General features: G+C 41.5%; 1 protein-coding gene across 5 annotated transcripts in view; it reads right to left on the bottom strand.

The window, feature by feature from the left end:
• armc2 (armadillo repeat containing 2) overlaps positions 1-13,671 on the bottom strand; it is a 27,868-nt gene extending 14,197 nt beyond the window's left edge. For 3 of the 5 annotated variants that reach the window (XM_060914144.1, XM_060914143.1, XM_060914147.1), the window contains exons 1-7: positions 13,597-13,671; positions 7,037-7,361; positions 6,809-6,881; positions 6,562-6,730; positions 4,785-4,929; positions 847-902; positions 346-456 (exon numbers count right to left, since the gene is read on the bottom strand). In XM_060914144.1, coding sequence (XP_060770127.1) covers positions 346-456; positions 847-902; positions 4,785-4,929; positions 6,562-6,730; positions 6,809-6,881; positions 7,037-7,248 — 766 coding nt within the window. In that variant the 5' untranslated portion in view covers positions 7,249-7,361; positions 13,597-13,671. The remainder of the gene's footprint in view (positions 1-345; positions 457-846; positions 903-4,784; positions 4,930-6,561; positions 6,731-6,808; positions 6,882-7,036; positions 7,362-13,596) is intronic. The other 2 variants (XM_060914146.1, XM_060914145.1) reach the window with 2 other exon arrangements.

The following is a 13,671-nucleotide window of genomic DNA, read 5'->3' as shown; positions in this document are numbered from 1 at the left end:
TACAGATAATGAGATGAGATGAGGCTAATATGCGCTCTCTCTATGCGACACATGAAACCAGAAACCAACTAACCACATCTTTTCTGCTCAATATGCATTCTGCCCTCTTCTGCATACATGAAGTCGTGTATGCAGAAGAGGACAGATAGTGATAGTGCTGCTATGATTGACAGGGAAGAGAGGGAGAGAGAATGTCAGCCCTCCTGCTCAGAGAGTACATGTGTCAAGAAGTGCTGTTATGTTTAAGACACAATTTGCTATCATAGTAAAAAAGATTTATTGCCATGTGTAACAATTCAGTTAAATTCATTCACATTAAATCCCATGGTGTAGTTTATAAATCACCTGGAGCAACAGACTCAAACATCTGCAGAATAGGAAGCACTTCTGAGGTCCAGAAGACAGATTCATCAGTGGCATCACTTCCTGCACTGTCTCTGCAGCCATGCTCAGCATCTGACAGGGAACAGATGGGCCACAAGCACTAGATAAAACATCGATGCTTTACACCTACTCGATACACGTCAATGGTTCTCACTATTTCACCCATTTGTGTATAAATACAGGATGTTCAGCATAGCATGAAAAGGTCAACACGATGCACCTACACATCCTTTGAGTAGCCTGTGTTCTGTGCAGACACCTTGGTGACTGAACATTTGCATGCAGAGCATTATGCAGGAAGCTGTCTCTGCAAGGTGGAAATATTCTACACGTTTTGGATCGACACAATGAAAGGTGTATTTGTTGTCAGATTTACAAATCAGGCTTTGGAGTGAGTTACTGAGTAATTCGAATGGATAAACACATCATATGAGCATAGACATGTATGGGGATAAAACAAACCTGGTTTTGTTTCTTTTGTTTGAGATAAATCAGCACTGCTGGGCCATGGACTGCCACTAATTGCACACACACACACACACACACACACACACACACACACACACACACACACACACACAGAGCCAACAGAAGGGAGACAAGATGGAAAAAAGTGAAGTTATGTCAATGAGACACTGCTTTCTTAGATCTTATCTGCTCATGGAGAGTGGTTCTCATACAGTACACATTTAACAGTCCATCATGAACATTGTAAAAGCAAATAATTTCAAAACAGCAGGACAAAACTGTGTGTCTTGTAGATCTGTATTTAAATCTAATCTCCAAATCCATTTCCCCCTTTTAAAAAACGCTTGCCACAAGGTGTCCCTGTTGTAATGTCTTGGTACCCGCATACATGTATCAAACAGGTCTATTCATGTCTGATCTGGCCCCTGTGCTTTACTCCCAGCAGTACTAATAATCTCTGTACATCTGGAGGTTTGCATAATGTCAATGCATGCAAACTGGTCAGAGTGAAAATGTGCATGCAACAGACAGGAAACCACAAGGTTGTGTGCTTACGTCCGAGTCGTTCATGCAATGTCATCGTGTGTCTTATCTTGAAAACAGCATTATCCCTCCAATATGGCTGATACATGGGAGCAAACAACTTATTCCTTTTGGGCTGTCTTACAAATAAACATGTTACAGAAGAATTCGAAATGCTATTTTTCACTAAAACATACTGCTGATGGATAGCACAAATGTCCTTTATGCTACAGTCAGGCATATTTTGGGCATCGATTTTGTTTGGGCCTCTTAATGACTTGATAATGTCTCTTTGTTGATGGACTGCTTTAGTCTGAGACGTGATCTCATCGTCAGAGTCTTGAGTGAAACTACACTGGTGGTCAACAGAGCAGCCTGCCCTCATAATCTAATACTGCTCCATTATCAACTATATCAGAGAGAGAGTGAGATGTGTGTGCGTGTGTGCGCGCATGCATTGTGGACTTTGCTCTGGATACTTAAATTGATAGCTAGATGTGCGGAAATGTTACTTAAAGTTCAGATATTACCTCGTTTATAAATTTGACTCCTGCTTGATCTTTGAACTTGGCTTCTATATTTTTCAGCTACACATGTTGTAGTGTTTTCGTACTGACCGTGATTGCAAAGCAATTTGAGGAACAGCTACACGTTCGTGCAGAGACATGACTTGGTACTTCCTGACATTCAGCAGAAAGCCAACTGCCTTCTCAGATTATTCTGAAAAAGCACGATTCAACTGCAAACCCAATACTTTGGTGCTACCGGACTTTCAGCTGTCTACCAAAAGTATATTGGAGTTTAAATTGAGTGAAGGATATGAGCTCAAAGTGCAGGTTTCAGCTTTAATTGGAGACGAACGGTGTAGGAATTACAGCACTCTTTATATCTGGCACTGCCTCGTTTTTAAGGATCCAATTGTATTTGGGCAAATTAACATAATCATTGATTAAATTGTCATTTATAATTGCTGGGTTTCAGTCACGTGACTTTTCTTAGCGGTTTTACCGGAAGTGAAATAGCTGGTGGTCTAAACAGCTGCCGTAGTGCAAACAACTAGCGATAACTTATCAGAGTATGCTTGTAATCTAGAAGCCACTGCTCGCTTTAGATATATTCGGAAGATTGCAATGTGCAATGGAATCAATCCTTACAGTCTGGGAAAGAAGGATTTGTCATATGATCTCGAAAACTACCCTTCAGTCGAGTTCCCTGACATCTCAAACTATCTGGTGTTGCAGACGTCCTTCTACACCGCAGAACAGATGAAAGCATGGAAGAGTATGGAGGCTTACAACTTTTTTGTATGTGGTAAAGGACCTCGGTATCGAGTCGCTGCTGAATGAATCCTGTATTGTTTTTGCCCGTGTAAGCATGTTTTTTTTAAGCTTTTCGTTCGTGTCTTTACAATGAAGCGCTGCAAGTTGAAGTGTAAACAAACAACAGTTCACTTGATTCTCACTTGTGTTGGCTCTTATCTCTCAGGTAAATCATTCACAAAGATCATCAGAAACCCCTTTAAAGACCTGGACCTTAGTTAAACAAGACGGAGAAGTGATCACGGCGCATTGTAACTGTACGGCTGGGTAAGAATTTTGTCACGACCTTCATGCATATGGACTTTGTGAGGAGTAAACAAAGAAACAGCCGGGGACTTTAGTGCTTTGTGACTAAAAAAAGTACCATAAAATAACGACACATAGCAAGAAAAGTACCTGGAAAACACTAAGGACAGAGCTGAGAGGGAGATACAAACCTTTCACCAAGTGATCACTGCAAACTCGAGCATGCTTCGACTTGGCTCCCTTCGATTTCACTGAGAGGTTTGAAAGTCACCTTTCTCGATGTCTTTCTGTAAAATCTTGTGTTTGTTCACCCTTTTTTTATTAGTTCACGGGGAACCTTGAAGAAACTTTTCAGTTTCACGGTTTGATCGATTCCAACAACCTAAAACAACGCAAGCGTAAGGCATTTCTCATGCGAGCAATACATCTTCTCCGTACAAACGCTTTGTCATCTGAGCTTTGGTAGACCACCAGCTAAAGTTTTGAATAACTAATGAGGTGGATGTGATGTCACATGGAACGGAGCAATACTTGGTCGAAGATCCTTTGCAGTCAATGACTGCCTGAAGTCTGGAACCCAGACATCACCAGACACTTCCTGTTTGTTCTTGAGGCGTTTTTTTTTTTTCCTTCAGTTTTGCTTTCAGCTTAATTTTGACTCTTATGGTTTTGTTTTGGTTTTTTTCAGCTGAATGAAGGCTTGCTTTACAGGCAGTGAGAGCTCTTTTTGACTTGATATTGAGAGTTAACAGCAATAAATTCCACAGGCAGATCGACTCTAGAGCTTTTATGCCCTTACCTGAAATAATTGTAAGTGAAACAATGAATGAATAACCTACACCTGGATATGGAAAAGCTGAGCAGCCAATTCTCCAAATGAATACCCTCATGTTAAAGCTGAAAGTCGGCATTGAGATCATATTCTGTATTTTATAATACTAATTAAGCAGTAAATGTTGACTGTGATAGTATTTCACTTCTGTTCAGCTCATCTGGTTTACTGTGTGTATGTTGGGCTCTCTGGTACTTTCCATAATACATTTGGGGGAAAACAGATGACAATATTTCCATGTAGGACTTTTCACAATAGTATAGTGCCTTAAAAGTGGCACTTTGAATATTTCCTGAGTCAAGTCAGTAATTCCAAGCAATCCTTGACTTCCTTTCATCCACTTGCTGCAGTAAAGCAATTCATCAAGAATGAATTTACAACTGTAGTCTTTCAATCTATTTTAAAAGCCTGATATGTTAACAGACCAAATTCATCCATCCATTATCTCTAGCCACTTATCCTGTCCTATAGGGTCGCAGGCAAGCTGGAGCCTATCCCAACTGACTATGGGTGAGAGGCGGGGTACACCCTGGACAAGTTGCCAGGTCATCACAGGGCTGACACATAGACAACCATTCACGCTCACATTCACACCTACGGTCAATTTAGAGCCACCAATTAGTCTAACCTGCATGTCTTTGGACTGTGGGGGAAACCAGAGCACCCAGAGAGCATGCAAACTCCACACAGAAAGGCCCTCGCCAGCCGCTGGGCTTGAACCCGGGACCTTCTTGCTGCAAGGCAACAGTGCTAACCACTACACCACCGTGCCACCCAACAGACCAAATTACTGCTGACTATATTTTCTAATAAGTACTATAGTTGTTACAGATGGATCAACTGACTATAAAATATTTTACTGCTGCTCTGGATGAGAGTGAGTCATGAACAGTTTTCAACAGCTCCCAAGGCTGCTATTATGGGCAAGAAGAAATACTGACCTCTGATAAATAACAAGACAAACACAATGAGGAGATGAAAATGAAATAAAGATATGATCATAAAATGCGTACCTATGTTTGGCTGGTGTGTGTATGAGGATTTTTGAGGATTTCTCTGTCCTTTCTTGTTTGTAACTGGAACACAAGGACTCTGTGTGCACTTGCTGAGATGGCTTTATACTCAAGGTAGGCTCATCAACAACCTCGGTTTGTGGTTCTGTAGAAATATAGACACAAAATCACATGCAAACATGCACGCTTATGAAATTACTATGAAAAAAAAACACTACAGGAAATGTGATTGTAAAGGAAATCATTGATACGTGAACAAATGAAAAAAAAAAGAAAAACAAAGCATGTCGGAGATAATTAAATAACAAAACAAGACTGGGCATGCTGTTATAGGAAAATAGTCCATGAAAATAAGCACGAGAGCTGTCCATCATGCGACTCTGAGGCTATGTCTTGTGGATATTTTGTACAGAATTAAGAAAAGAGAGAAATCTGAAGGAAAGATCAGTTTGAGGAGACGCAGGCAGTCAGGATTGCCTGTTCTGCAAAGAGAACTGAATGTACAGTGAAAAGAAACGTGGGTATTTTTTATATTTTATTGTGCCAACAGAAATCATGTGGTGTTTCTTGCTCGGCCCTAAAATTAAGGAAGTGTTTTGAAAAATTTGTTTATTTTATTAGGTTATGTATCACATGGCGAAGTGGCCAAGTGGTTAGAGTGCTTGACCACTAAGTGAATGGTCCCCGGTTTGAGCCTCGCCTTGGACGGTTATCTGCAGCTTGCCTCCTGTCCACCCAGCAGTGAATGGGGACCTGGTGGAAACACTGGCAAAGTTAAAGGTGGCGAGGAAAGGAACTGGCCACCCTACCTCACCATGCTGATGGCCTAGACAGAGTGTGCTCTCTAACAGGCACTCCCCAACGTACGTATGAAAAATGTATATGGGACTCTTTGACTTGACTTGATGTATCTCATGTCCCTGTGAGTGAGACACAGCAAAATCAGCAATGTTGAATTAACACCCTATATGTCTACACTCACTGGCCACTTTAATAGGAACTTCTTTTTGATTCTAAGATTCCTGTTCTTGGCTGCAGGAGTGGAACCCAATGTGGTCTTCTGCTGTTGCATGCTGAGATGCTTTTCTGCTCACCACAGTTGTAAAGAGTAATGAGTTGCTATATCCTTCCTGGCAGCTCAAACCAATCTGGCCATTTTCCTCTAACCTCTCTTATCAACAAGACATTTACACCCATAGAACTGTCGCCCACTCAATATTTTTTGTTTTTCGCACCATTCGGTGTAAACTCTACAGACTGTTGTGTGTGAAAACCCCAGGAGATCAGCAGTTTCTGAAATACTCAAACCAGTCCATCTGGCACCAACACCCATGCCACAGTGAAAGTCACAGATCACAATTTTTCCCATTCTGATGTTTGAAGTGAACATTAACTGAAACCCTTGTTTTGTATCTGCATGATTTTATGCCTTGTGCTGCTGTCAAGGGATCGGCTGATTAGAGAACTGCATAAAACAGCAGGTGTATGGGTGTACCTAATAAAATGGCTCGCGAGTGTATACATGTCCCATTGGACACGAATGAACTCTAAAAGAGTTCAACCAAAACTCTGGATGTTAATTCAACCCTGGGGATTTGGCTGTGCAGGTAAGACTGTGTAAATGATGAGTAAAATGCAGCTTATCTTCCCTCTCTTATTGGCAACCCTCTATCCTGCCTTATTTCTATTTAATGCTTACAATATTATCTGTCATGTATCTATCTCTGTTGTTACAAATAACCGGAATTAACAGTCATGCATTTGTGCAACCACATACCATTTGAGTGTTGAGTCATAGATGGCACCAGTGTAAGCGATCTTGCTCTGACGAGCCTTGTCCGAGCACCTCCCGAACCTCTTTTGTCCATACACTCAACTGGAGGTTTGGGGACACCTTTATCAACTTCACTGTAGTCTTCATCCAGTGAAAGTGGTAACCTGGGCTTCTAATTTATAATAAGTTGTTAACATTTGCTTCCTCTAATCAGACAAGGTTTCAGAAGGGTACTGAGAAATTGCCTTACATGTTCCAAAGGCGAGAGGCGGGTCCCTGAACTTGGCCTAGAATCAGGAGCCTCGAAATTCCTAGCATGAAGGCTGTAGGCCAATATGAAAAATCATGGAAAATAATTTAAAATAAATAAATAAATAAAACCCTGCAACTTCTCCATTTGGAAAATGGTGTACTTTAATAAATAATTAATAACAGACCCAAAGTAAATTGGGGGGGGGTGTTTGTTTTTTCTCAGAACCTGAATGAAGATGGTGGTCTTCCATCACATGTGTGGGCTGACCCTTCAAAAAGCTGCCGGTGCTCCTCTCGTGGGGTGAAGGGTCGTTGTGTCCGAAGAGTCCTGAGAGAATGCCGGGCTTCTGTCACTATCTCTGCACTTGTCTGTCTCTTACTGCCATAGCCAAGGTAGAAGGGTTCGTGCTTTTCCTGCTTACGCTCCACCGAGGCCATGTGTGGACTGTACAGACTCAAGGTGCAGCACAAAGGAGACAAATGGTTCTTCTCTGGATACCAATGAGAAAACAGTCTGAATTCATGTAACGATAACTCTAGACCTGCTGAACCTAAAAACATACATACACAAACAAAAACAGACAAACTTGACAAACATTGCCATCGGGCAGGATAGCAAATAGTCTGTTTCAAGCGGCAATGAAATGGGATGATGGATATGTTCAATGGCCATATTGTTTGGGATGCTATCAATGAAGATGTATCTGTATCTGCATCTATTTAAATCTATTCAAATTTAAAAAGGAAAAGGGCATGGCCTAAAAGTGAAGGGTTTTTTTTCTTTAAAAAAAAAAACACAAAACAAAATAAAAACCTATGAAACCTACCACTACGCCCTCTGAAACACTGTAAAAACACTGAAGGTAGAAATGTCAGCACTGTCAACTGTCTGTGAATTGTATGTCTGTGAATTTTGGCTTATTCGATAAATGGTGCCTACTGTAATTAAATTATTGAAGTAAACTTAAATAAATTAACTCTTTGAAAGCTAGAAATTCAGCCTTACCACTCTCTGAAACCTCCGATATTATGAGCATCACCCAAAGACTTTCTACTACTGGCAGGGATGTTGACAGCAGCATGTCAAGTGCTAAAACTAGGAATGCTACACCTCAGATTATTTCACTGATCATTTGTTACCTGGGAACTCCAATGCCTGTGTTTTCTCCAAGGTGTATCATTGTGTGTGAAGGCTGCATGTACTTGCCAGGCCAGACAAAAGAAGGAGCCTGAGTGGCCGTGCTTGCAGGCTGATTGGCTGATGCTGATTACTTGAAAGTGCTTGATATTTTCCTAATTAATAGGCCAGGCTGATCAATCGGTCGACCATTATTTACAAACCCTCATGACAACTTGGATATCTGGCCTCCACTAGTTTCAGTAGTGAGAATATGGGCACAGTTGACGTCAGGTACACCCAGTCGTTTGTTAGGCCCATCCCCTTTTCGTAATGTACAGTGGTAGAAAAGATCAAATGAATACAGCCACATGTTCAATTTCTCTTTTTTTACATCTATCCAGAGAGCTTAAATACAATCCCAAATCCAAAAAAAAAGTTGGGACACTGTGTAAAACATAAATTAAAACAGAATGTGAAGATTTGCAAATCATAGAAACCCTATACCTCATTGAAAATAGTACAGAGACAACATATCAAATGTTGAAACTGACAATTTTTATTGTTTTTTGAAAAATATATGCTCATTTTGAATTTGATGTCAGCAACACGTTTCAGAAAAATTGGGACGGGGCAACAAAAGATTGAAAAAGTTGTGTAATGCAAAAAAAAAAACTAAATAAATAAATAAACCAACAACAACATAATTTGGTTAATTGGCAACAGGTCAGTAAAAATTGGGTATAAAAAGAGCGTCCCAGAGAGGCGGAGTCTCTCAGAAGTACAGTAAAGATGGGGAGGGGTTCACCGCTCTGTGAAAGACTGTGTGGGCAAACAGTGCAACAATTTAAAAATAACGTTCCTCAATGTAAAATTGCAAAGAATTTGGGGATCACATCATCTATGATACATAATATCATTAAAAGATTCAGAGAATCTGGAGAAATCTCTGTATGCAAGAGACAAGGCTGAAAACTGACATTGGATGCCTGTGATCTTCAGGCCCTCAGGCGACATTGCATTAAAAGCAGACATGTGTCTGTAGTGGAAATCACTGTATGGGCTCAGGAACATGTCAGAAAACCATCGTCTGCAGGGGCGTCATGGCTCAGGTGGATAAGGCGCCATACCATAAAACCGGGGACCTGGGTTCGATTCCGACCCGAGGTCATTTCCTGATCCCTTCCCTGCTCATTTCCTGTCTCTACACTGTCCTATCCAATAAAGGTGAAAAAAGCCCAAAAAAATATCTTAAAGAAAACTATCATTTGTGAAAACAGTTCATTACTGCATCCACAAATGCAAGTTAAAACCAGATATAAACAATATCTAGAAACACCACCACCTTCTCTGGGCCCAAGCTCTTTTACGATGGACTGAGGTGAAGTGGAAAACTGTCCCGAGGTCTGACAAATCAAAAGTAGAAATTCTTTTTCGAAATCATGGACACCATGTCCTCCAGGCTAAAGAAGAGAGGGACCATCCGGCTTGTTATCAGTACACAGTTTAAAAGCCAACATCTGTGATGGTATGAGGGTGCATTAGTGCACATGACATGGGTAGCTTGTACATCTGGGAAGGCATCATTAATGCTGAATGATATATACACGTTTCAGAGCAATATGCCATAATCCAGACAAAACCTTCTTCAGGGAAGGCCTTCCTTCTTTCAGCAAGACAATGCCAAACTGCATTCTGCACATATTAAAACTGCATGATTCCATACTAAAAGAGTCCGGGTGCTAAACTGGCCTGCCTGCAGTCCAGACCTGTCTCCCATTTAAAACATTTGGCGCATTATGAGGCACAAAATATGACAAAGGAGACCCCGAACTGTTGAGCAGCTGAAATTGTATATCAGGCAAGAATGGGACAACATTTCTCTTTCAAAACTACAGCAATTGGTCTCCTCAGTTCCCAAACATTTAGTGAGTGCTGTTAAAAGTAGAGGTGATGCAACACAGTGGTAAACATGACCCGTCCCAACTTTTTTGAAACGTGTTGCTAACATCAAATTCGAAATGAGCATATATTTTTCAAAAAACAAAATTTCTCAGTTTCAACATTTGATATGTTGTCTTTGTACTATTTTCAATGAAATATAGGGTTTCAATGATTTGCAAATTATCGCATTCAGTTTTTATTTACAGTTTACACAGTGTCCCAACTTTTTTGGAATTGGGGTTTCATTAATACAGATGCATCTACGAAGGACATTAAACACATGAAGTGGAAATTCGCTGACATTGATGTGACTAATGTTATTCGTTCATCACCAGCGAGTCAATAAGTCATTATTTGGGATACGTGGCTATTCTGAGTGCACTGTAAACTAACTCACCTAGTTATAAAATCCATCCTAATGTTATTGGTAATGTATGTGTTCACTGACAAACAAATGGCATTTGCACAAATTTTGATAGCTGGCTGGCTGTCATTAATACTGAAATAATATAGCTATCAAGGTTGCTAGGTCGCTAGTGCAATTAAACTGGATTTTTCCTATGAAAGATCTCGATGTTTCAAATGTTTTTAATAGAAATGGCTAACAATCTGTATTAGTGCATGTGTCCAGAATATTGTTTAAATAAGTAGGTATATGACAGTAAATTCTGTGGTGAAGTCAGCTAGTCTATTTTGGGCCAAGGCTGCCAATCAATTCATTCCCAAACGTAGCCATGTGCTCTTACGATATAGTAGAATAACAGTTTAAAAACTAATTTCTGTGGGAAAATAAAATTGTGCAGGTATCAGCATATTGAAAACTAACTGTACGAATTTGACACTGAAGATGGACAGGTGGTTTAGATGAGAAAAATGACATGAAATTAAAGGCTATTTTGTCATTGAAACACATAAGGATAGGCAGGGCTAAAAAGTGTATTGTAGCCAGCCAGTAGAGATGCTAGGCCTATGGTGGCTTCAATTTTTAGTGACAATATGCTTTCCATGTTTTCTACACTCAGTGGGTAAGAATGAAAGAAGGTAGAATGGTAGGTTACATATGTAACCATGGTTCAACAACGGAGTGGACGCCAGCAGGGCCACTTGGATCGATCAGTTTGACGACAGTGGCCAAAGGATGGACTTGATGTTTGAGGAGCCTTTTATTTGCACGGGATCAAGCAAATAAGAAAACTCCACTAATTCTGAAGGAAACCACCCTGGCACTTCTCCAATCAGTCGTTGACCCATGGTTACATAACTTGTTGATTTACATCAGCCACCCTTATCATATGACTTGCTTTAAAGTCGGCCAACCTGCTAAAACTGTGTATGATAGCATGCTGTATTGTCTGATTTCTGAAGGGATCTGTAGGCCTGCCTGGGTTCGTCTGGTTGCTGTTTGCTCAGACTGCCGTTTTTGTTTAAATTAACTCATCTTGTGAGGTGTGGTTTGGTCACAGAAGCAATCTGATAAAAATACTATCTGACCAAAAGTTGGTGAACACCTGACCATATGTGCTTTTTAAACATATTGTTCTCACTGGGAAGGCTTTCCACTAGATTTTGGGGCATGGCTGAGGGGATTTGTGTTCATTTAGTTACCAAAAGCATTAGTAAGGTCAGGCGCAGATGTTGTGTGAGGAGGCCTAGGGTGCAGTCAGTGTTCAGTGGGGTTGAGATCAGGGCTCTGTGCAGGACACTTGAGTTCTTCCACTTCAAGGAACTCGTTTTGTGCACAGGGCCACTACGTCATTGTGCTGTAAGAATGTAAGAGTGTAACAATCGCACACTGCGCATCCGCATACGCGTGTTCTGATTAAAATGGCCGGTGAGTGTATACAATTCGGTTCACCATTCGAAATAAATGGACTAGACTAGACATGTTTATGCTTATTACAGAGGGAAAGTGCGTTCCACAGAGCTCTAGTGCCGGGCCATTTCCGGGAAATAAGAGTTTGGGTCATGGCGACAGCGTGTGTATGTCAGGAGGTTTCCGTTTCGAAAACTGTAAGAGATAAGAGTAGAATACTATAAAGTACAGACACTTGGTATATTTTACTTCTGTGATTTTTCAATTGTTCATTTTTGGGTTACGCTTCATTTTTGTAGCTACTGCCTCACAGAGTAAATATATATGCTATAGTTACTGTCTGGACATGGGATCAGGAAACAATTTTATTTATAACCAGTAGCCACATGGACCCATAGGGTACCTATTTTGTTCGTGATATCTTCCTTCATATTCTAAGTGCTACCGGGTGAGATTTGTTTTGCCTGGCAACACTTATAATAATATTATTATTATTATTATTATTATTAATCTGTGCTAGAAACACTTCAGGGGGCGGCACGGTGGTGTAGTGGTTAGCGCTGTCGCCTCACAGCAAGAAGGTCCGGGTTCGAGCCCTGTGGCCGGCGAGGGCCTTTCTGTGCGGAGTTTGCATGTTCTCCCCGTGTCCGCGTGGGTTTCCTCCGGGTGCTCCGGTTTCCCCCACAGTCCAAAGACATGCAGGTTAGGTTAACTGGTGACTCTAAATTGACCGTAGGTGTGAATGTGAGTGTGAATGGTTGTCTGTGTCTATGTGTCAGCCCTGTGATGACCTGGCGATTTGTCCAGGGTGTACCCCGCCTTTCGCCCGTAGTCAGCTGGGATAGGCTCCAGCTTGCCTGCGACCCTGTAGAAGGATAAAGCGGCGAGAGATAATGAGATGAGATGCACTGGGACACATCCTCAGTGATGTATCCTGGGGTCCTCGGGTGTTTCGGGTCTCGCAACATCATACACCCTCACCCAGGCGACCCAGCCGGGGTTGATCAAGCCCCGACTTGCGTCCCAGTAGCAATCCACGGATCACCCCTTTTAATCCAAAGCCACCGTGTGGCTTTCTCTGCAGCTTCGCTTGCGGATGCAATGGGCCTCTTCTTAGCTGCTCCTACAATGCCCAAGCGGCTCAGGACTTTGCAGAGGGAGCGCCCTGCAAAACCCCTACAGCCGACTTCTATGGGCTCGTAGAAGGTTCTCCAACCTCTCTCCCTGCATTCCTCCACCAGCTCCTGGTACTTGGCTCTTTTCCTCTCATTGGCCTCCTCAAGACGCTCTTCCCAGAGAACTGTTAGTTCCAGAATGATGAGGTGTTTTGAAGCCTCAGATGTTATCACCACGTCTGGACGGAGAGTTGTTGCTGCCACATGTTGGAGAAACCTCAGCTGCTTTCCCAGACCGGCCTGCAGCTGCCAGTCAGTCGCCATGTGGAGGAGGGACTGCTGGGATAGGCTTATTAAGGTTGATTATTATTATTATTTTAAGTTGTTGATTATTATTAGTCTCAAATTGGCTTTAAATGTCATCATTTTGAAGTGAAGTTTAAAAAAATGATTACAAAAAATAAAAACCGTCTGATATCCATTTGAAACTGCTAGGCGCGTGACAACTCTGCGCGTGCACGCTGCGTCACTATGGCAACGCGTGTAGGTTGCAGGAAATCAAGCAACAACAAAAACAGTGAGACGGTGTCAATAATAATAATAATAATAATAATAATTTTGAAGAATCGCTGTTTGCAGTCAGGACATTCTCTGAAACACGCTTCTTGAGAGTGGTCGAAAACAAACCGCTTGACTACCTAGCGTTCTTTTCATAGGAAATGATTTTAACTGCACCAGAAGCATGGTTTCTTTATGCCTATGCGTAATATTTAGAAGTGTTTTAAAAATAAGTTTACCTTGCTGTTTCCGGCAGCAGGCGGCTGCTCTCTGCGGCTCGCTGTCTTTACTTTGTCTTCAGAAACTACCTGGCA

Source organism: Neoarius graeffei, chromosome 2 (genome assembly GCF_027579695.1).
Source record: "Neoarius graeffei isolate fNeoGra1 chromosome 2, fNeoGra1.pri, whole genome shotgun sequence".
Taxonomy (NCBI): domain Eukaryota; kingdom Metazoa; phylum Chordata; class Actinopteri; order Siluriformes; family Ariidae; genus Neoarius; species Neoarius graeffei.
Note: the sequence above shows the minus strand (reverse complement) of the source record. Positions and strands in the feature narration are given on the sequence as shown.